The following is a 23,662-nucleotide window of genomic DNA, read 5'->3' on the forward strand; positions in this document are numbered from 1 at the left end:
TGCTGCTTCCAATGTGAAGGCAGAGAAGCCACCCTGGCTAGCAGCCATTGATCGCCTCCTCCAGTCCAGTCCTCTTTTAAAGCCACCCAAGTTGGTGGCCATCGCTGCCTCCTGTGGGAGAGAGCTTACCTACGTGCTGCGTGATTCCTGCCTTGCAGCAGGCTGGTCCAGGTGACCAATGCTACTGTTCTACAATTTTATGAAATATTCAGCAAGGAGCAGTGAGGACAGATATTTAATAGAGGAGATCTTTGGTTGACTGAGGGTGCTAGAGGTTCTGGGCAAGGTTATATCAAGAAATAAAAACTGAAGGATAGGTTGGTAAAAGGCTCTGGAGCGTTTTGGAGGCTCTCCTGCCATTAGGACTGGGGTGCTGATTCAGTTGGTATTTTTCTTTGGATGTACATGTTTTTGGTTTTGAATACCAGGGGATTTCTTCTCCCATGCATCAAAGTAAAGTCTGAAGGTGGCCACCTGGGAAAATGCCGCATTCTCCAGCCCCACACAGAACCCACCATTGGTTCACATGAGAAGAGAGCCTCTGTCCCTTAGAAATACAGGGGGGGGCCTTCTGCACTCCCCCTGTTGTTCCTCTGCTTTGAGACCTCATTTGAGAAGAGCAGCAGATTATAATTCCTGAAATAAATACATATTTATGCCCAGAAGTCCAAAAAGAGGTATCATATTTTAAAGGATGATGATAGCTACAGTGGTACCTCAGGTTAAGTACTTAATTCGTTCCGGAGGTCTGTACTTAACCTGAAACTGTTCTTAACCTGAAGCACCACTTTAACTAATGGGGCGTCTCGCTGCTTCCGCGCCGCCGGAGCACAATTTCTGTTCTCATCCTGAGGCAAAGTTCTTAACCTGAAGCACTATTTCTGGGTTAGTGGAGTCTGTAACCTGAAGCGTATGTAACCCGAGGTACCACTGTATTTCTCTCTCCCCACCCCCCTTGGTATTTGACAACTATCAGTTAATTAAGACTAATGCTGCGGCTGTGTGGGAGGCTGGAATTATTTTATAGAGTTCAATGTGAGCCACAAAGTCTGTGCCATGCTTGGCCAAGATACCCCAGCAGGTCGGAGCCAGAGCGAAGAATAGAACAGAGGGATCCCCTCTCCCCTCTTTCCTGCCCTGGCCAGCTCTGTAAATGCCTCAGAGGACACCCCAAGCTGCCAGTGAGCCAACACTACGAGTACACAAGGAGGGCTTCTGTTTTAAAAAAATCTATTTTTGATCTTTGTTGTTTCTCTGGCAAGCTTTTATCAGCCTTTGGCAACTGTCAACAACGGGAGCAAAAAGTTGGGATGCTGTAAATTTCTAAATTTCTGCCAGCTGCCCTTCCAAAATATAAAGATGGGGTTGTAAGGAGCTGAAGGCTGAGCAATTAATCTGCCCCCTTTTGGTCTTCCAGTCAATGGCCCACCCCATCCTGTTGCATTGTCATTGTGCCCTGTTCCTTTACGCATTTTGTACACATTCCCCCACATAAAATATTTACTTTTTACACGAAATATGTACTTTCCACTGTTGTATAATGCATTTGTTAGTGAAGTATGCATTTTGTATGTTCCTTTTCATAGAAGCATAGACTTATAGAACTGGAAGGGATCCCAAGGGTCATCTAGCCCAACCCCATTGGAAGTGTCAGATTGGGATGCTCTCTGTGCAACAAATTTAGCCCCTGCTTGTTGATAAGCAGGAGATCTGCCTTTCTGTGGTTTTGGAAATGAATCTTTCATCTCCAGTTCTTCCTGGAGATGAACTGGGACATTTTGCATGGAAAGCAGATGTTGTGCTCCTTAGCAAGAAAATCCAGGTAACTACCGACTGGTGAGCTTCACCTCAATACCAGGAAAGGTCCTAGAACAGATAATTCAACAATTCGTCTGTAGGCACTTAGAAAAGGATGCAAGTCATACCAGACAAACCTCATTTCTTTTTTTGATGGAGTTACAAGCTTGGTGGATCAGGGGAATGCTGTAGACGTAGTATATTTTCATTTCAGTAAGGCTTTTGATAAAATCCCCCATGATATTCCTGTGGAAAAGCTAGTAAAAAGTGGGTTGAATGAGGTAACTGTTAGGTGGATTTATAGCTGACTGACTGACCAAACCCAAAGAGGACTCATTAATGGTTCCCCGTCACCCTGGAAAAAGTGACAAGTGGGGTGCCACAGGGTTCTGTCCTGGCTCCGTTGTTGTTCAGTGTCTTTATAAACGACTTGGATGAAGGAATTGAGGGGATGCTCATCCAATTTGTGGATGACACCAAACTGGAAGGAGTAGCTAATGCCGCAGAAGATAGAAATCAGATTCAAGATGACCTTAAAAAATTGGAGAACTGAGCCAAAACTAACAAAATGAATTCCATTGGTGCAAATGTCAGGTTCCACATTTAGGCAGGAAGAACCAGCTGCACAAATATAAGATGGGGGACACCTGACTTGCAGTAGAACATGTGAAAAGGTTTGGAAGGTAAGAGGCCTTCCTCTTCCTCCTCCTCTAGGCTCAGCCTCCTGACTCAGCTTCCTTCTTCCTAGGATTCTGTTCATCTAATTTACTTTCCATGCTATCAGATCAGCTGGAGGAAAGCCTGAGTCATCGAGGGCACCTGTAATGAAGCTGCCAGCGAAGGTTACAATGAAAGGATGGCCCCCCCAAATCACCTTGCGAGTAGCAAAGTGTTCTGCCTATACTTCCCAGAGGGTTAAAAAAACATGATTTGATACTTTTGGAAACATTCATTCCCTAGTTTTTAGCATTCGTACCTTAGTTGACCAAATCAAGTCATGTTATTGAATCCTCTTTAGGTTTGGGGTGTTGTTTGGTTGTTTGTTTTGCACTTACTAAAACTTTGGCCTGTTCTTTTTTATTCTTTTCTCAGATTAAATTTGACAGTGACAGTGTCTGCGTTTGCTGTGAGCTACAACACCAGCCCTCTGGCTGCAGCCTGGGCGAGATGCTAAAACTGAACCCTTTGCAGGAATGCAACACCGTCAGGCTGACCCTGAAGGTGAGATGCAGATAAATTCCCTCCTCCTCTTTTGCTAGCTTTCTTTGTGACAAAATCAAAACCTCTGGAAATGGGAGATGCAGAAATACTAAAGCATGCTGAGAACCATTCAATATTAGAGGGATTTGACCTGCCATCCTGTGGGGGGGGGCGTGTACCATTATGTGAGTCAAGTCCCAGTAAACTCAGTTGACCATCCTTCCAAATAAACACAGAGGACTGGGCACACACAACATAGATGAGCAATTTTTGTTGATTAGTCATGTCCGACTCTTCGTGAACTCATGGACCAGAGCACGCCAGGCACTCCTGTCTTCCACTGCCTCCCGCAGTTTGGTCAAACTCATGCTGGTAGCTTCGAGAACACTGTCCAACCATCTCGTCCTCTGTCGTCCCCTTCTCCTTGTGCTCTCATCTTTCCAAACATCAGGGTCTTTTCCAGGGAGTCTTCTCTTCTCATGAGGTGGCCAGAGTCTTGGAGCCTCAGCTTCAGGATCTGTCCTTCCAGCGAGCACTCAGGGCTGATTTCCTTCAGAATGGATAGGTTTGATCTTCTTGCAGCCCATGGGATTCTCAAGAGTCTCCTCCAGCACCATAATTCAAAAGCATCAATTCTTTTAGCCAGTCTCATTTTGCTTGGATGTCAAACAGTGGTGTTACAGAGGGGAAATGCAGGAGCATATAACTCCTGGCCCTTTTCTACAGCACGAGTGATATCATCTGCTGGAGCAACAGGGAACATTGCTTCCCTACCTGCATGTGTGTGTGAATTTGTATTGAGACTGTCTGTAGTACAGAGAGAGAGAGATTGTGATCAGCTCCGCTAACTGCAGGTGCCATTTAAAAAATGAGAATCATGCATGTTAAGTCGCTCCTACGTTTCACTGATTGTGTTTATTCTTATCTGTTTCATTTGATGTATTGTTGCACTTGGCTCTTTTCTCTGCTAGATTTATGTCATTAAATACTAGACTCTTCTGCCCCCTGCCAGTTGGCCCAGTGTTCTCTGATCTGTCAGGAGGCCAACCTTAGCTCAGCCTGACAGTTCCAGAGGACTTCTCTATAGCCATGCATGCCCATTCTCTGCAAAAATGAGAACTGTGTGATATGCAGCTTCTCCTATCCCACCCCCTGCACCCCCACCAACCTCCTTCAAAGGGAGAGAATTAGGGAATATGTGAAACCTATTTCTTAACAAAAGGCCTCTCGTTTTGAGTTTCAGGTTTGGTTTTTTGTACTGGCATTGCATTTCATCTCTCCCCAACTCTTCCTATCACAGGAGTCTTGCTAAGCTTGTGAAGAAATTACAGCTAATCAAGTAAACACTGACAGCGATAACGTTTCCTTTCTATAATTATGATTAGTACAGTGGTACCTCTGGTTAAGTACTTAATTCGTTCCGGAGGTCCGTTCTTAACCTGAAACTGTTCTTAACCTGAAGCACCACTTTAGCTAATGGGGCCTCCTGCTCCTGCCGCGCTGCCAGAGCACGATTACTGTTCTCATCCTGGAGCAAAGTCCTTAACCCGAGGGACTATTTCTGGGTTAGTGGAGTCTGTAACCTGAAGCGTCTGTAACTCGAGGTACCACTGTAATTGCTACAGGCTGCTGTGAGTGAAAACCGCTGTTCGGCACAATGGGGTTTGGTGCGGCCATTTGCTTGACAAAAGGAAGTGGCACAGAAAAGCCAGAACACGGGAGATGCATGTGCCTTGTGTTCAACGAGTAGCTTTAAAAGGGGGTAAGATAGATTCATAGATTCATAGAATTTCTGAGTTGGAAGGGACAACCTGTTGAATTCATAGGAACGTAAGAAGCTCCCTGCTGGATCAGGCCAATGGCCCATGTAGTCCAGCACAGCCCTGTTGTCACAGTGGCCAACCAGATGCCTGTGGGGAACCAGCAAGCTGGACCTGAGTGCAAGAGCACTTTTCCTGCCCATTATTCCCAGAAACTGGTATTCAGAGCATTACTGCCTCCGACTATGGAGGCAGAGCCTAGCCAGGGGCAGTAGCCATCCACAGGAATTTATCCAATCTCCTCCTCCTCCTCCTCCTTCTTCTTCTTCTTCTTCTTCTTCTTCTTCTTCTTCTTCTTCTTCTTCTTAACTCTAGATTGCTTATGAACAAGTTAAAAAGCACAGGTTCCGATACTTATCCTTGCGGGACTCCACTTTCTACTCTTTTCTACCCAGTGAACTGTCCATTTTTCCCATTCTCTGCTTCCTGCAATTTAATGAATTCCTGATCCACAAGAGGACCTCTCCTCATATTCCATGTTTGCTAAGCCTACTCAGACAGCTTTGGTGAAGTGCCTTGCTGAAAGCTTTTTTTGAAAATCCAAGTACATAGTATCAATGGGATCATCTCTATTTTTATGCTTTTTGACACCCTGAAAGAATTCTGATAGGTTCATGAGGCAGGGCTTGCCCTTGCAGAAACCATGCTGGCTTTACTTCAGCAAAACTTATTCTTCTATATGCTTGTTTATTTTATCATTAATATTACTTTTTGCCAGTTTTACAGAGACAAACCTGTAATTTCTAGGATCCACCCTCTCACCCTGCCCAGATCCCATTTGAAAAATTAGTGTTACATTGGCTACTTCCTAGTTCTCGGGTACGGAGGCGGATCTGAGGGGCAAGTTACACCTTTTTGTCAGAAGATCAGCAGTTGCAGGTGGGCAGAGCTAGTGGAGCTAGTGTGTCTGATGGCACTGGGGGAGATGGTGTGACAGGCACTGTGGAATGAGTGAGAGGTGGGGCCGGACAGGGAGATGGGTGAGGTGAGAGAGCAGGTTCCTGCTGGACCCTCATTATCAGGCTGCCCCAGTTCTGGAAGGGGCCTCCACCCCCTCACGCTCATAATGTGTTATTATAGTATGGCCTGGTGGTGATGATGCCTACTTGATGGTGCAGAGCGCAAGAAAACAGTTTGGTGTCTTTGCAGAGTAGTGTTTGAACCTAATAATGTCCAGCCCATTCACATCCCACCCTGACACATGAGCAGCGGTCCTTTTGTTCTTCTCCATAACCACCTCAGACAGCCCAAGCTGCACTGTTACTATAAGCCGTGAAATCCAATAAGCAAATGTGGGCAATAACTAGCGCAGGAGAGCTACTCATATGGAGGGTATGACGACTGTATCTCAGAGGATTTCCATATCTCAAACAAAGGTTTCCTGTTATGCCCTCTTTCCCCTGCTCTATTTCTCAGGTGTTTCAATAATAGAATGACTACATTATATATGATTTTTTTGTGATGGAGGGAGATTGTTTGGAAAAAAACAAATTACATAAAAGTGAATAGCAGAAGTCCATGACTGAGGAGTAGGTAAGAGGGATCATTAAGCTATTGCCAATGACAGCCCTGTATTTATTTTATTGATTTATAGAGTGTCTTATCTCACAATTAATTGGCCTTCAGTGAACTTGACATTTGAACAGTTGACAAGGTCCAGTGCATGAAATCCTTGGCCACAGCATCAAAAGATGCACTGCTTAAATGCTCATGGCCCTGGGTCACCAAGTACAGAATAGCTGGCCTGGCTTCTTTATTATTTTTTATTATTAGGCCAACTTCTTTCTTTTGGCCCAGGAATATGCAGGTTTTTGTGCTGACACAGCTGATCCAACAGCCAGGCTCTTCTTTTGCTCTGATGTTGGGGTGGAGAACTTAGGAACCTAGGAAGCTGACTCATCCCAGGTCACGCAGTTTGCCCATCTCACCTGATATTGTCTGTTTTGACTGGCAGTGGCTCTCCCATAGAGCTCTTTCCCTTCCCCTTCTACTGCACTTGCCAGCAATTAAAGTTATGGCCTTCTATTACTGAGCTATTGCTCTTCGCTCCAAAATTTGCTCCACTTTCATAGAAACACGGTTGCCTCATACTGTGTCAGACTAATGGTCTGTGTACCTTAGTGTTGACTGCAACTGCCTTCCCTGGTCTTGGACTCCAAAGTCCCATCAACTGCAGTCATCTTTGCCCATGGTCAAGGGTGTTGGTATTCCAAAGCATCTGGAGGGCACATGGTTGGGGAAGTCTGGTCTTCATTGGCTGGCAGTGGCTCTCTAAGCGTTAATAGGAATCTTTTCCAATCCCTTGCCTACCTAGAGTCATAGAATTCTAGATTTGGAAGGAACCCAAAGGACCATCTCGTTCAAGCCTCTGCAGTGCTCTCAGCTAAGAGGTGCCCGGGACTGATCCTCAGGTCTCCTGCTTGCAAAGCATCTGCTGCCCAAGTTCCTGCTCTGTTCTGTTCTTTATCTGTTTCCTTGTTGCAACAAAGCTTTACTATAAAGCACATTACAGTAAAATAAATGGCATTCGTTTTCACTCCAGCTCCAACATTAAAAATAATAACAATACAATAAACAAAGATTTGTTGCCTTGGAGGCATTAACCAAACCCCGAATGCTAAGTCCTAAGAGACCATTTTTACATCATTAGGCATTGAGTTAAAATATTCCCTCCCCCCGGTTTAAAAGTTTTATTAAAAGTAAAGTCATCCCTGGAGTAACTACAAAAGCATTACATCAAGATTAGATTATGAAATAGCTCCACAACCTCCTACATATTAAGGAAAAATAAATATTTTAATTCAGAACTGCAGTTTTTCTCTTGCTAGAAATGACTGCAAAATTATCTCACTCTGAAATCGTGCTAAACTGAAGGTGCTCAGTTGGCATCACAGGAGACAAATTGGGCCCCTGAAGCAGTTTTATCTTACTTCATGTTACACTTCCATATTTTAATCTAGGAGTGGCAAAAAAGGCTCTGCCTATAAGGAAAGAGGGGAACACCCCATGTTTTCAAGTTTTAAGAGAGTCTGTGCTAAAACACTTCCATTTGAGCATCACAATAACCCAGACATATTATCACGGACAGCATCCAGATTCCAAACATTCTGTCCAAACTTACTAAGCTTTACTGGGAGCTGGCAGCAGGATGGTGCACACTTTGCAATCACTTCCACTCTCCTCCTTCCATAGCATGAGCAGAAGGGGAACCAAACCACAAACCCAGCCAACCTGAAGCCATGGTCTGTGTGCTGATCTTGGCTTATCAGGGAGCAGCAAACCATTACCAGACGCTTGTGTCAAGGGAAGGAGCAAAGTGGGCGCAATCGGGCAGCATGCATGACCATTCTCAGTAAACCACAGTAGGTCAGATATTCTGTCTCATGGTGACATGAGACCACCGTGTCTTCTTTCTTTTGCCCATTGTGTGCCGCTGCTCCAGCTGTCTCAGAAGATGTATTTGAAGGCAGAAAACATTTAGTCCAAGCTGTGAAGAAAGTTAAAACTTGACCTCCTCTTGTCAGAATGGAGCAGTGATGGAACAAGATAAAAACATGTCTTGGATTTTTGAAATGGTTGCTATCAACTCAAGTCCCTGGTTTGGCATAGCCTTGCCGCAGTGCTGTGAGTTCTGGTAACATCACATCTTGATTATTGTATTGTGCTGTCTGTGGGGCTTCCTTTGAAGGCAGTCCAGAAACGGCAGCGAATTCATGTAAAACCCATTCTGCAGGATCTGCACTGAGCCCAATTCAAGATGTTTTCATTAATTAAGCTGGGGCCAGGTACCTCTCAGAGCTTCTCTCCCTTTTCTGACTTGTTTGTGCCCTAAATTTGGCACGGGTGGCCCTTTATGCTTTCCCGTTGGCATGGGTGGCACTCCACTATGGTGGCACCCTGGCTGTGGAACTCACTCTCTCTGAAGGTGCAGGTGGGTTACAAAGTTATTAAGCTTCTGATGTCTAGTCAGAACCAAGTTATCTCTCATAAGAACGTAAGAAGAACCCGATGGATCAGGCTAGTGACCCATCTAGTCCAGGGTCCTCTTCTCACAGGGGCCAAATGGATGCCTGTGGGAAGCCCACAAACAAGACTTTATCACAACAGGTAATAGTTGTGCTGAAGAGCCTGGTAGGTAAGCAGCTCTCTTTTCTTCAGCAGCAACCAGTTAGACCACTGTCATTTATCATTTAAAATAAAATTAAAACCTTTTTAAAAAGAAAAGAACACATGCCTGTCCTTGAGCTTCCCAAGTAAAAGGAGTACACGGAGAGCAATTTCATGGGTGAAAAAGCTTTACTGCTCATTATCTCTCCTCCTGTTATTGTGGGTATATCAGCAATGAAGCAGCGTAATTGAAGTCAATCAAGGGTAAAAGAAGTCTTCTTTACAGTATTGCCAAACTGGGCTTGTTATCAGGCCTTTGTCAGAAACAATGTCAGTCCGTCACCTTTAGGGTTATTGATTACAAGAGTGTCTTTCGGCATCTGCACACTAATTCTGCCCTTTCCATGTTTGTGGAATGTGCCTCCAAAAGTTCAAGGGAATTAGAAGAGCTTTGCTAAAGAGCTATGAATCTTATTTCTCCGAGGGAAGCCAATCCTATGCAGGGAAGTTGAGCAAGAGGTCCTCCCATACCAGGTCAGCTGCATTTTCTTTACTGCTTTATCAATACTGCTTTATCCATACTACTATGACAGCGGTGCAGAATTTGCAGCCTGTGGGTCAAGTGGGGCCTTCAGGACACACCTCAAGTGTCAGCTAGCCAGTTGCATGCATTGCTGCACTTAGCAGAGAAACACTCCCGGCAGCCAGCCATAAATTCCTTTCTTTATTTCCTTCTGACAAGATTACATGCAGAATAAAGAAAGCGACCCGTCTCTCATGACGCGTTGCTCTAACTACTTTCTCTTTTCCCTCTCCCTCGAGACCAACAGAGCCAACGGCTCAGCCCCTTCCGTTTTCCCCTGTGACGTGGATCCCCCTCTCTCTGAAGCACCCCTTCCTCCCCAGACTCACTATCCTCTTCTCTGTCTTCTGAGGAGGACTCAGTACTGAGCAGTGGAGATCGTTCCCTGTATCCTCTAATTCTTTCCTCCCTCGCTGCCTGCAGTTCCCTGACATCAAGTCATGTCCCTTAACGCATTTGGCCTGTAAACCAGAGAATTCCCACACCTGGTCTGAGATTAAAAACCTAGATACATACCAGGAGCCCCAGGGTGTTGGATCCCACAATATAACAATATAAGAATCAGTGACTGATACCCTTATATTCCATAAGGTCTTCTAAGCATTATTGCCTTGCCAAGTATTGGTTCATAAATTGTACTAATCCACATTTAGTTCTAGAGGCTCTGTCTAGGTGTAATTGCTTATAGCCACTGACTGATGGGATTTGTCACCTTCCCTTTCAAAAGTCATCCACACCTGTGACCATCACTGCATCTTTCAGCAGGAAACTCTGCAAGTAAACCTTGCTTTCCTATGTCAGACTGAAAGCTACTGTCCATCAGTTTCACTGAAAATTGGAGCTGCACAGATTTTAACAAGTCTTCCCAGTAAGGCTGCCCCAATCCAATTTGGAGGGACGTGGTTGTCTTTCAGCTGAAACCCACTCTTGGGTTCTTGCACACTGCCAGGTCTGGGTTGAGGACAACGGTCTGCGGAGACCCAAGATGCAGGAGGTGTAGGAGGCAACCCGTAGTCAGGAGAACCAGCGAGGGCAAACCAGAAGGCAAGACTGAAGAGCAGCCCTTTAGTTTGCACCCTCCAAACACCCCTCACAGGAACATAGGAAGCTGCCTGATATCGACTGTCCGTCCAGCTTCATATTGTCTACACTGACAGCCCTAGCTGGAGATGGTGGTGAATGAATCCAGGACCTTCTGCCAGAGGTGGAGCTAGCTGCTCCCACCCCCGAAGCGCCACACATGCTGTGCACCTGGGGGCAGGGCTAGCCACCTGCAGGGGCAGGGCGAGCATCCCAGGGGGCGGGGCAGTAATGTCACCCCCCCCCAGGGATGACACCTGGGGCAGGTCGCACCCACTGCACCCCCCTTCCTCTGCTCGGGGGGGGGGGTGAAGGACAAAGATGCTTTAAAATAAATAATAATGAAATAATAAAATAACTGTATGCTCTACTATACAAAAGTTATGTTGCTATGTTCTAGCAAAGCAAAAAGCAAAAATATGTTTGTGTTAGGAAACAAAATCCTCCCTGTTAGGCTTTCTATGGAAAAGTTCAAATACCCCAATGTCAACAAAGTAAACAATGTCTAATAAGCCAGCACAGGGACCAGGTGACTCTGACAGGTATCATTATAACTTACTCAAGAACAAATTTTGAGAAATCAAAGGATGAAGTGAGCAAGTTGGTTGAGATGGAGAACAATGACACCAGCAGTTATCAGGAAAGTACTGGCTTAGGCTGGATACGCAGGTCAAAGATTACTATGTCCAAGGTTTCGTTATGAAACTGTTGACTTTTACAAATGTGTAGTGTATTTTTCCTTTTACAGTATGGATTATAGACGCAGAGAGTACAGTCTGTATAGATAACAATTTTACTGTGTTGTACAGGGAAATTTGTTCCTAAATACCCGTCGTCTTCTGTCAAAGTCATTCCTAGCTGCAAATCACTGCGGGAAAGCAAATTGTATTTAGCAATAAAGTAAAATAAGAGCTGGTGAAATTTGGCAGCAAAACCAACCTTCTGGAAGCCTAAAAACTGAAAAATTTACAGAACTCTAAGAAAACATGGATCTGTTCAAAATTATAGTTTGTATAATTAAGTGAGCCTCAGATATAGTCCTTATTTTGGGGGGTATTTGATTCTTCTCTCAACTTGTTTCTACCTGCAGCAGACCAAAATGTGATGCACACTCTCAGCTTAGAGCTGAAAATTTAAGCAAATGAGAGGTATGATTTGGTAAAAGACATGGTTATTTTTTGTTCACAGATATTTCATCATATTTAATTACGTCTCACTTCTTTGGTGTGTGGTGCTATTTTGTTTTGTTTTTAATTTTTTATTCTGCCTAAAGCTGGAAGTGGCCTAGGTATCTCTGGGGCACTGAAACCGAGTGTTCCTGATCATTGTTCTTCCTGGCCAGGGCTGGGAGCAGCACACAGGCACTCAGAGGCTTGGCCAGTATTCTCTGTAAAACAGACTGCACATACACACACACACACACACAGAGAGAGAGAGAGAGAGAGAGAGAGAGAGAGAGAGAGCAAGCATGCCCCAGAACCTTTTGCAATTTGCAGTGCTTCTGAAATGCAGAAAATTTGAAAAGCACTATAGATGGTAGAGTCTGCAACAAAATAAGCACTCCAGCATAAGTGTGCTATGAGATCGAATTCTTTTTATTGCTAAAATAAATTTTATTTTATTTGTTCAGATTATATTTGTTCAGGAAAGAGATATAGCATAAAATAAATACCTAAATACCGTATTTTTCGCTCTATAAGACACACTTTTCCCCTTCTAAAAAGTAAGGGGAAATGTGTGTGCGTCCTATGGAGCGAATGCAGGCGGGAGGCTCTGCTCAACACTCCCTTTAAAGGGAGCGAGCGCCACTCGCTCTTTAAAGGGAGTGTGGCTCTTGGGGGAGCCTTCCTCCCGCTGCCCGGAAGAGGCTTCGCACGGCTATCCCAGAAGCCAGAACAGCAAGAGGCTATCCTAGAAGCCAGATCCCTCTTGCTATTCTGGTTTCTGGGATTCAGAATATTTTTTTTCTTGTTTTCCTCCTCCAAAAACTAGATGCGTCTTATGGTCTGGTGCGTCTTGTAGAGCGAAAAATATGGTATACCAGTTTTATGCTTTTCATTTATTCCTCCTATTTATAGTTAGGGTTAACTATGTTGTAAGCATCCCAGGGTAGGATACAGAAGCATTCAGTTAAAAAGAAAAAATCAAACAGAATATGCATTTGTTGTTGTTTACTTAGTTAGTCGTGTCTGGCTCTTCGTGACCCCCATGGACCAGAGCATGGGGTCATGAAGAAAATATGCATAAGAAAAGATAAAAACCAACAAATTTGATAATAAATATACACAACGTTCTATGCTACTGTTAAAAAAAAGCCAGTCACAGGACTGGGGACATTCCTTAGCCACATTCCTAATGTGTCTGGCATGGTTTCCGTTTTAATTTGACTTTGATATCTCTGCCAAATAGTGGGTATTTCTTCACACTCAAGTGTCGCAGAAGAGTAATACTGCCTGCACTTCACCCTCAGCGATGGGCTTTCAGTGTCTGTAACACTTTCTGGGTCGTTTACAAATTTTTCGTTTGAAGTGTTTATTTCACTCATTTTCCAAAAATACTTTTCACCCAGAACCAGCGTTCCACTTAAGAGCTGTGAAGCTGCAGCAATAAACCTCACGTAGATACAAATTCCAACATGTTCTGTTGGAATGGGAGGCACTCCCAAAACCCCAGGAAGCTGAATTCCTTTGTTTGTTTAATATAGAATGCAGATTCCACAAAATGGAAATAAGTACATATGTACCTGCTGCCACGTCCATCATTGCTCCAATGGAAAAGAAGGTAGTAATGAAATCATCGTGTTTTCCAGGCGCAAAGATGTTAGTGCAAAGGCAATACAAAAAAACGGTCACCGCATTGGCAATTGAGGCCAATGGCATCAAGTCCTGGGCAAGGATGATTTCAGAGGGTAGGGACTCCTCATCATTTAATGGTATGCATATAATGTTGATTTTCTTCATTGTAATTCTACGCATAGAACAGGCACCCCAGATCCCAGTCCCTACAGTGCCAGGTTTGTTGCTGCCCATGATGTTCTCAACCTGCCACTCTCTCCATTCAAGGTTGGCAGATGTGGAGCAGATGCTCAAAATGCAGCCCATAAGAGCCAGGACAAAGGCACCCAGTTGCAAACAGGATACCCTGCACAACAGCCATACCGAAAAGGAGCCATAATGCGCCTGGGGTGGAACTTTAGCTTTGGTACTGGGAAGGCTGGCGATAGGAGGCAAGCTGGAGAAAAACACAGGCAAAAGATAACCGTTAGATACTTAGGCACAGTATCATATGGACATCTTCTAAAGTTTGAGCCAACAGTGATGTGCAGCTAAAACAATGCCATCATTCTAGGGCAAATTCTGCATTTCCCACCTTGAGACATAGGAATGGAAAAGTCTGCTGTACCTGCAGTCATAAGTGCCAGGAATCAGACTTCCCCAGGGGTGAAGAAATTGCACAACCGCACAACCCCTTATGTTCTTATGGACCCCCTCCATGCAGATAATTGGGCTCTTGTCTTGTCCACTCCTCCTCTGCATTCCTATGCTCCCCTCCCTTCCCTCTCCATTGTTAAAATGTTAAGCATGATCCAACCAAAGTTACGCAATACAGCTACTGTTCAGGAAAGAATCCTTTCTTGCTTTAGTCCTCATATTCCCTCCCTCCCTCTCTCTCTCTCTCTCTCTCTCTCTCTCTCACACACACACACACACACACACACACCCAAAATGTGAAAAGCCTACCAAGTGGCTCTCAGACAGGACAAAAGGAAATAAAAGTCAATTTGTTCTTATCTGGGAAAACACTGCTATGTTGGTGGGGAACTGAGGAGTGCTGCATTTATGCACCTACATGAAATCAGTTCTTCAACTAGTCTCTGGTCTGCAAGGGCTTTTTCCAGGGCTTTCTCTTCGTGAAGAGAAAGACCTTGAAGCTGGTCTGAGCACTGCAGCAACTGCCCCTTGGAGTTCTGAGGCAGTTAGAATGCAGCTTGCTTTGAACACTCAGAACAACACAAATCATAACTCCAGGGTACTGGTCATTTGGAACATTTGGCAACTGCTTGGAGGCAGTATGCTTTTGAATACCAGTATGATTCTGGCACTTTTAAAAGACACTTTTTTGTTAGATGTAAGCTTATGCAAAGATTGGGTACAAAATGTGGAAATAAACACTGAGCGAAAAAGATTTGAATAGACAAATAAACAAATATTTAGTTGTTTCCATGGGTTTGAACACCACTTTGAATTACAGCAACTTGATTCAGTAGTACTGGTGAATCAGACTAAGGATTCATCTAGTCCAGCATCCCTTTTCTAAAAATGAAAAGTTTTATAACAACTCTGTGGGGACAGGCATTTATTAGCTCCATATTGCAGTGTGGCAGAGGTGTGGAGACGTCTGATACTGTGAAATAATTTCTTGCTTACGTTAAGACCACTCTGTAAATTCATGGTTAGGGGAATCTCTGAGTCAGAGGTTTCCCAGCTTCTTGGTTGCTTTCCTGGTCACCCGAATATCAGTTCTCCCTACTGTTGCTGGTCCCCAGGGTAGACTTTTGAGATTCACTGATTTTCATGTGCTAGGGACTCGTCATTTTGTTTGTAGATTTATAAAAGTCTTCTACAAAGATTTTTTCTGCAACTGCTCATGGGGATTCCTTCCCTTATAAAACGTGGGGCTGAAATACCGGTATCCTGCATTCCACAGCAGATTCCCAATTTGAACCCCTGAATGCAGCGGTGGAGCATATGCCAGCGCTGCCCAGGCTGGGTGCACTCCCGAGGGGGGGCGGGGCACGGAGGGTGCCCTCCCAGGTGCAGGATAGCCACTCGGGTGCACGGAGTGGTGTGGCACCCTGCAGCCAGGGGCGGAGTGAGCCACCGATGGCGGACATTTTGTGCACCGCCCACCTGCGACTCCCAAGCCCTCCCCAAGCTGTCAAAACGAAGGGGGAAGGTGGAATGCCACTGGCAAAGAGGTGCAGCTCCCCCTTTCCCCCAACCCATCGGGGAAGGCTTGGGAGTTATGGGTGGGCAACGTGCCGAATGTCACCCCTCTCAGCGAAGACACCAGGGGCAGTCCGCCCCCACCGCCCCCTTCCTCTGCCCCTGCCTTCTGCATGCAAAGTTAAGTGTCCATCACTGAGTGATGGCCCTTCCCTTAAAAATGATAAGATCCTCCAGTCCTTGTACCTCTGCAGGAACTGCCAATTTGATTAGGAAATGAGGAAGCTGCCTTATGCAGAATCCAACCCTTTATCCATCTAGCTCAGTATTGCCTACACTGATTGGCAGCTCTCTAGGGATTTAGACAAGGGACATTCCCAGCCCCCCAGCCCCCGGACATGCTGGAGATTGAACCTCTGGCATGCAAAACAAGTCCTCTTCCAGTGAGCTGAGGCTCTTCCCCTGATGAGAGAAGTACAGAATGCCAGAATAACTGTCTTATACCAAGTCAGGCCATTGGTTCATTGAGCCATTGTCTACACTGAATGGCAGCTCTCCAGGGTTTCAGCCAGGAAGTCTTTCTCAGCCCTCTCGGGAGATGCCATGAGGGACGGAGCCTGGGACTGCGCTGCAGGCACAGAAACCTCCCTGCCACTGCGCTTGGGCTCTTCCCTCCAGCCTGCCCTTTTTTGCAAAACAGACTCTCAAAGTACACATTTCAATCACAACATTGATGTATAAATTGGAAACAAAGATTCACTGGGGGGTGCATTTGCCATTAGAAGCCAGGGCCTGTAATTTGAAAAAAACTGACCTTTGGATATAAACATGAGTGTTTCCCGAATATTTATAAAGTGGCACCAGTATTTCTAAGCACACACACACACACACACACACACACACACACACACACACACACCATTTAAGGACCTGGTAAAGAAATGCTGTCAAAAGGAAAAGGATGTTTGCAAATTACTGTAATTTCCTGAGATTATAGAGGAAGTTCATCCACTGAAGTCTTAAAAGGTATTGCTTTGGAGAGAAGTAAACATGTTTTGAACGATCAGGTTCGATGTTAGATGCCCAGAAAAGCTGGCAGTGTCTTTGTGCATGTACTTATGTTTTTAAGCGGGAACAGGTTTCAGGACTGTGAAAGGGGGGGGGAGCACACAATATTAGGGTGTCATTTTTCTGCAGATAAATTGTTATGGTATGATTGGATTTGGATTAACCACAGGCTGCACTTGATGGAATGCAGCAATGCAAAAACAAAAAACAAAAGGAAACCTGGTAACTTTTGTCTGTTCAAGTTTCCAAGGCTGCAAAATAGGTCTTTGGGATTTTGAAATCACAGTTTACTAAGCCCTTCTCCAAAGCATTGAACCTCTCAAAGTTTCCTGCTAATTTTAGCTTCCTCTTTGTAGGATTCCGTTCTTGGGTGCCTTCTGTCCAGAGCCCTGGAGACGGGGAGGGACTCAGCAGAGGCAGATGTCAGTTTGCAAGCCCCCTCCGCAGAGGCTGGCCCCTCTCACTGTCCTCGGAGCTTGCATACCGGTAACCTCCTCTGGCTGATATCTCGGACAGACCAGGGAGATTTTGATAGGCGACATTTTCCCAAGCGTGGGTAAAATGCACAACCCCTCCCTCCTGCTTCCACAGGGGAAAGAAAATAAGTCAGAAATCTATTTAAAGGTAAAGGTAAAGGTACCCCTGCCCATACGGGCCAGTCTTGACAGGCTCTGGGGTTGTGCGCCCATCTCACTTAAGAGGCCAGGGGCCAGCGCTGTCCGGAGACACTTCCGGGTCACGTGGCCAGCGTGACATCGCTGCTCTGGCGAGCCAGAGCCGCACACGGAAACGCCGTTTACCTTCCCGCTGGTAAGCGGTCCCTATTTATCTACTTGCACCCGGAGGTGCTTTCGAACTGCTAGGTTGGCAGGCGCTGGGACCGAGCAGCGGGAGCGCACCCCGCCGCAGGGATTCGAACCGCCGACCTTTCGATCGGCAAGCCCTAGGCGCTGAGGCTTTAACCCACAGCGCCACCTGCGTCCCAGAAATCTATTTACATGATGTTTATTTCTGACATTACAGCACTAGAGAAAAACACGTCCTTTCAGTTCAGTTCTTCTAGCACGTCTGACAAACTTCCTGAACATGCACACACAGAAGGTTTCAAGTTACACTCTTCACAAAGACTTATCCAGCCTGTGAACGTCCTGGGAAATTCTTCTTTCCCACAGATAGGTGCATCATGTGATGTCAACAATCTGGCTGTCTGCAGCGGTGATGTTTCCATATACTGACAGCAGACAGCAGCACTTGGCCGTGCCTCAAATGGCCTTTCCACGACTGTGGCAAACTGTGTGTTATGGGATCAGTGGAGGTGGTAGATTATCTATTTCTGACACAAGATTTGTATACCACTTAATCAAAAAAACCTCCAAGTGGTTTACAGAAAGCTGTATTTTAAAACTCGTTTAAAAATACTGATTAAAAACTGCTGTTAAAAACAAGTTGACATAGAGTACAAAAAAATCAGCCCGCATTCTTGTTCTTCTGACAGCACTGAGGCATTCAGCACTGAACATGAGAGATGTAACCGTATGTTGTAGAGCCAGCCGGGTGGGTGGTCAGAGTGTCAGACTTGGACCTGGGAGAGCAGGGTTCAAATTCCCACTTGGCCGTGAAGCTCACTGGGTGGCCTTGGGCCAGTCACTGCCTCTCAGCCTAGCCTACCTCACAGGATTGTTGGGAGGATAAAATGAGGAGGTGGAGAACTATGGAAGCCACCTAGAACTCCCTGAGAGAAAGGTGGGATATAAACTCAATCAATTTTTGGCAGATTTAAATCTGTTTGCTTAACTAGACTGGCTCCAGTATTTAGGATGGAGGAAGATGCTCAGAAAAGGTTATCTCCTGTCTCAGTTGATTGTTTTATCTCAGGGGTCAGCAAACTTTCAGCAGGGGGCCAGTCTGCTGTCCCTCAGACCTTGTGGGGGGGGGCAGACTGTATTTTGGGGGTGAAATGAACGAATTCCTATGCCCCACAAATAACCCAGAGATGCATTTTAAATAAAAGGACACATTCTACTCATGTAAAAACACGCTGATTCCTGGACCGTCCGTGGGCCAGATTTAGAAGGCAATTGGGCCGGATCCGACCCCAGGCCTTAGTTTGCCTACCCATGCTTTATCTTGTGGTGGCTGTTTAGCACAGGCGCTGTTATCACACTCTTGCCAAAGCTTGTGGCATACTGACATCCGTCATGTTGCACAACAGCCTTCACCAGCCTGGAGCCCTCCAGCTGTTTTGGACTACAGACTCCCATGAGCCCAGCCAGAATAGTCCTGCTGACGGGGGCTGGTGGGGGCTGCAGTTAAGTGCCAAAGGCAGCTGGGGAGCGACAATATCTGTTTACATGATCCAGATGGGTTTCCAGGGTCTTCTGGATTTGGTCTGACATGTCCCATGACTCTAGCCCTGTAATCCAGTGATGGGGAACCTGAGGGACTCCAAGTCATGCTCAGTGCTGTCTCCCATCATCTCTGATACCCTTGGGCATGCAGGCTAGGGCTGTTGGAGCTGAGAATCCAGCAATATCTGCAGGTCCACAAACCAAAGAATAAAACAGACCACTTTTTAAACCCTCTGCTTTGTATGTTAGGAAAGTCAAGAGACAAGGCTGAGATCTTGGGGTTAGACCTGGAGGGCTGGATAGAATTCAGTTGTTTGCAGCTACTTTGGTGTCTTTCATTCATGCAGAACAAAGCTCTTCCTGGGGGACCCTTTTATCTGCCTGATTTATTTTTAAAAGGTACATTTATGAGGAGCCATCACCTTATCAATGTCTTTGCCCCAGGATTTTCTCTTCATTGGAAGAATTATGCTCACCGTTGGATTCCAGGCATTCTCCCAGCAAGGCTTTCATAAGACTTCATTCATTCATTCATCAAAACTTTATTAGCAAAGCCAACAGGCCACAGCTAGACAAGAATTAAAAATAAAATAAAAATAAGAATAAAAAGAAGAAAAGAACAGGCAAAAGGGGGTCCGTCAGATGAACAAGTCTGTCACTCAGATGGTGGCCCTCAATTTCACAGCTCTCTCGATGTACCTCGCGACCTTCTCTGTTATCTGACTATCCGTATCAGATAAGAGAAAATACAGTGTAATGTCTGGTGAACGGCCGGGGTTGGAGAGAATAAGTGGAGTAATAATCTCATTCCTTAGGTCTTTGTAAATAGGGCAGGATAGAAGGACATGGGACACTGTTTCCGTGTTACCATCTCCACATGGGCAGAGTCGTTTTTCAAATGGAGTCTTTTGGTAACGACCTTCGAGTACGGCAGAAGGAAGAACATCCCATCTAGCCAATGTAAAGGCACGTCTGTATTTTGGGATGGTTAATTTAGACAAATATGAGGCTGGGGAGTCAAAATGAGAAGGGGGAAAGTAGGTATACCATGGGCACAGTTTCTTTAAGATGGTCAGGTTGTTTTGCCGTTCAATGTCTTTCAGGCGCTGGCCAATTAGACTCTTTGCTTTAATGAGGCCCATTGATAGTAGGGACTGTGAATGCAAACCGCATGTAAGGAGTTTTTGATGCACAGTTTTGAACCACTTGCTTTTGTGAGAATCTTGCATTACTAGAGGCAGTAGACCAGGTGGGTTTAGATTAAGACGAAGCCAGTAGTTGAATGTTCTTTGCCAAGTCTGAGTTTCTACAGATGGAAGGCAGGCCTCGAGTCGTAATGCTGCGTTTGGAACACAGGGGGGGACGCCGAATATCTGCCTTAGAAATTTAGACTGAACAGTTTCAAGACTGGAGCAGTGGTTCCCCGTCCAGATTTGTGCCCCATACAGTAACTGCGCCAAAGGTTTTGCTTGAAAAACTTCAAGGGCTGCTGGGATGTATCTGCCCCCTTTTGTGTAAAAGAAGCGGGACAGCATCTTAAGCATCATAAGACTTCAAATATAAGATGCTGCCCTTCCCTTTCAGAACCACTGGGAATAATTGTAGCAACTGCATACAGTGGTACCTCGGTCTACAAACAGCTTAGTTCACAAACTATTTGGAACACGAACACTTCAAAACCGGAAGAAGGAGTTCTGGTTAGCAAACTTTTTTGTAGAATCCGAACGTACTCCGTTCGGGGGTGCACTTCCGTTTTGAGAGCCACACTTCCATTGCCCGGCAGCAGAGAAGGGGGTCGTCATGGCGTTTCCCCCAGCCGCAAGGGAGGGAAGCTGCCCACCAGCTGGATTGCAGGAGTACAACTCCCCCCCCCCCCGGGCCGGACTGGCGACGCCCGGAAGTGGAGAAGGGGGACATTCTCTCAGCTCTGCTGCAGTTTTCTCTCCCCCCCCCCATCGCCTCCAAGCGAGCTCCGCCCTTGCCCACTTTCCCCCCTTCACCCAGGGATGGTGTGCAGAGAGGTGTGTTGGGGGAAGGAGAAAGGCAGAGAGAGAGAGACCTCCGCATGCACAGAACCATCTTTTTTAGTGCCCCCAAAGCTTTCCAAGAAAGTGCTCCTCCTCCTCGTGCTCATCCGCCGCCGCCGCCGCCCTCCACCCCTGCTCCGCTTTCCCTCCCTGCCGTGCATCTCTTGCTACCATCGCTCTTACAACCACAGGCGGATCTAGGCCAATCCTTTCCATTTTGTTTCCATTTTCCATTACTTTCTATGGGAGAACACACCTTGGTTTAAGAACACTTTGGTTTAAGAACGGACTTCCGGAACGGATTAAGTTTGTAAACCAAGGTACCACTGTATTGATATTTTAAGCATTGTGCCCCCTCCCCCCCCCCCACTCCCAAGTATCTGCTGGTGAAGAAGGAGCAGAGGAGGGCCAGGCAAGAAACAAATGGGAGAGTGCTTTCTTTATTGATTGATCAGTAGAACTTCTGGACTACCTTTCAGCCAAATGGGTCCTTTTATGTGATACAAACAGACAGAGCCAGAATGAAATTTGATTGTTCATTTGATATTTGCATGCCACTTTTCCAACAACCGAGTTGAGCTCAAAGCACTTCATGAGAATAGTAAAGGACTGACAAATAAATAAACCCTTCCTCATACAGAACACACACACATACAAAATAAGGAGATAACAAGGATGAAATGAATCAAAGCAATAATAGTAAAATAAATACAACAAATGAATCAAAACGGTGGCCCACTAGAGGCCTGTGGGGAACCAGCAAGCAGGACTCAAGCACAAGAACCCCCCCCCCCCCCCGTGGCTTCCAGCAACTGGCATTCAAAGCAGGGCTGCCTCCCACTGTGGAGGTTGAGCATAGCTGTTGTGGCCGGGGGCCATCGGCAGCCCTCTCCTCCATTAATTTGTCTTATTATCTTTTAAAGGCGTCCAAATTGGTGGCCACCCCTGCCTTCTGGGGGAGTAAGTGTCATAGTTTAGTCACATGCTGTGTGAAGAAGTACTTTATTTTATCTGTCCTGAAACTTCAGACATTCAACTTCATTGTATGTCCATGAGTTCCAGTGTTGAGAGAGAAAGAGAAAAGCTTTCTCCACTTCCCCCTTGCCATGCATAACTTCATAAATTGTGATTAATTTGAATAAATGGGGTGCATTCTGATGTTTAATTATGCTTTATTTGGTCTGCCATCTTGATCCCACATGGTGCTTGGAGTCTAAAGGTAAATGGAGATCTCAACCTCCCCCTTGGGAAGCCTCATGCAGAGTTGGCCTGCAATATCTTCAGAGGCATCCCAACTGGTGCAGGTTGGGCTTGTCATACCAAATTTGGCAATGTCCTACCAAATGGGGTTACAATATCTTCAGAGGCATCCTAGTCGGTACAGTTTGGATCTGTCACACCAAAACATGGTTACACCACAGTAATGTTTTGGTCTGCCATCTTGATTCAAAATGGCGGCTGGTTGCCCAAAGTCAGTGAAAACTGCTTATCCCACCTCGGGAATCTTAACACATGGAGAACAAAAGGACAAATCATTTTCCAAAATATATAGTAGAAAAGGATGACTAATATAATATATGCTGTTTTTCTGGACACAGAAATGTGTTGTGTTCGGAACAGAGCACACCTGCTTGTGAGGCATGTTCCCAGTGGTCTGTGGTGGGGGTTTTGTGTTACTGAATTAAAAGGCTGCACTGGTCTAGGTTTGTGATTTGTTTTGTTTTACATGGTGGACTGCTGCACTGTTGAAACAAAGCATTATTTCCAGTTCTTAGGTTGCTGAGGATCACAAGACCCTTGCCCTCCTTTCAAGCACTTGAAAAAGAGATGGATGTTAATTAAGATTTGTCAATGAGAGGAGGAGGAGGAGGAGAAAAAGGTTGAGAGAAAATGTAATTTATGTCTTTAATTTTCCAAATGTTTCTCTTCTCCGTCTTGCGCCACTTAACTTTAGGAGTAGCGGTCTTTAATTAGGTACGGTGGCAGCTATAGAGGGTGATTCAGTTTGCATGCCAGGGGTGTAATATATCAAGTTATATGCCCACAAGTCCTGTAAAATAAGCATGGGAGCAATTTTATAATTATGCTGTGGGTGGGTGGCCCCAGATTAATTCTGAAAATGGGAAAAAGAAGATGGGGGGAGGGCAGCAGTCTGTTATTTCAGATATCAGTATTTTGATGGAAATGTGGACCAGAACCCTTTCCCCACAAAAAAACCCTTAGGATGATGATATAGCATGGTAAAACATCAATCTGGGACATTTTGGTGAAGAAAACCCATGGAGTTGAGGAAATTCCACAAAAACGGGGAGAAATAAGACTTTCCCCCCACATCAAGAAACCATTGGGTAGTGCCCAACCAACTTTTACTCAGGTGCAAGCCCATTCAGATCCATGGACCTGTATTAACCATGCCCATGGGTCAACTCTAAGTGTGACTAGCACTGAATACAATTCCATGGGTTTTCCTCCACCACCACCCTATAGTTATATCCTGCTTTTTAATTGGAGTCCTCAAAACAGCTAAGAACATTTATAAATGCAACAACTAAATCCTACACAGTAGACCCACCAAAACCAATCAGCCTAATTTCATAATTTTGAGTGCAGTGGGGTTCATTATTCCTTCATCCTAAAAGAAAACTCAGGGAATCGAATGGACTCTAATGTGCCCATTAATTTCAGT

The 23,662-nt window shown here is 45.4% G+C and overlaps 1 protein-coding gene across 2 annotated transcripts in view; it reads left to right on the forward strand.

Moving 5' to 3' along the window:
* ENTREP2 (endosomal transmembrane epsin interactor 2) overlaps nucleotides 1-23,662 on the forward strand; it is a 211,486-nt gene that overhangs the window by 168,306 nt on the left and 19,518 nt on the right. For both annotated transcript variants that reach the window (XM_079953278.1, XM_079953277.1), the window contains exon 4: nucleotides 2,890-3,018. In XM_079953278.1, the coding sequence (XP_079809404.1) occupies nucleotides 2,890-3,018 (129 nt within the window). The remainder of the gene's footprint in view (nucleotides 1-2,889; nucleotides 3,019-23,662) is intronic.

The sequence above is a fragment of the Podarcis cretensis genome, assembly GCF_951804945.1.
Source record: "Podarcis cretensis genome assembly, chromosome: 14".
NCBI classification, from domain to species: Eukaryota; Metazoa; Chordata; class Lepidosauria; order Squamata; family Lacertidae; genus Podarcis; species Podarcis cretensis.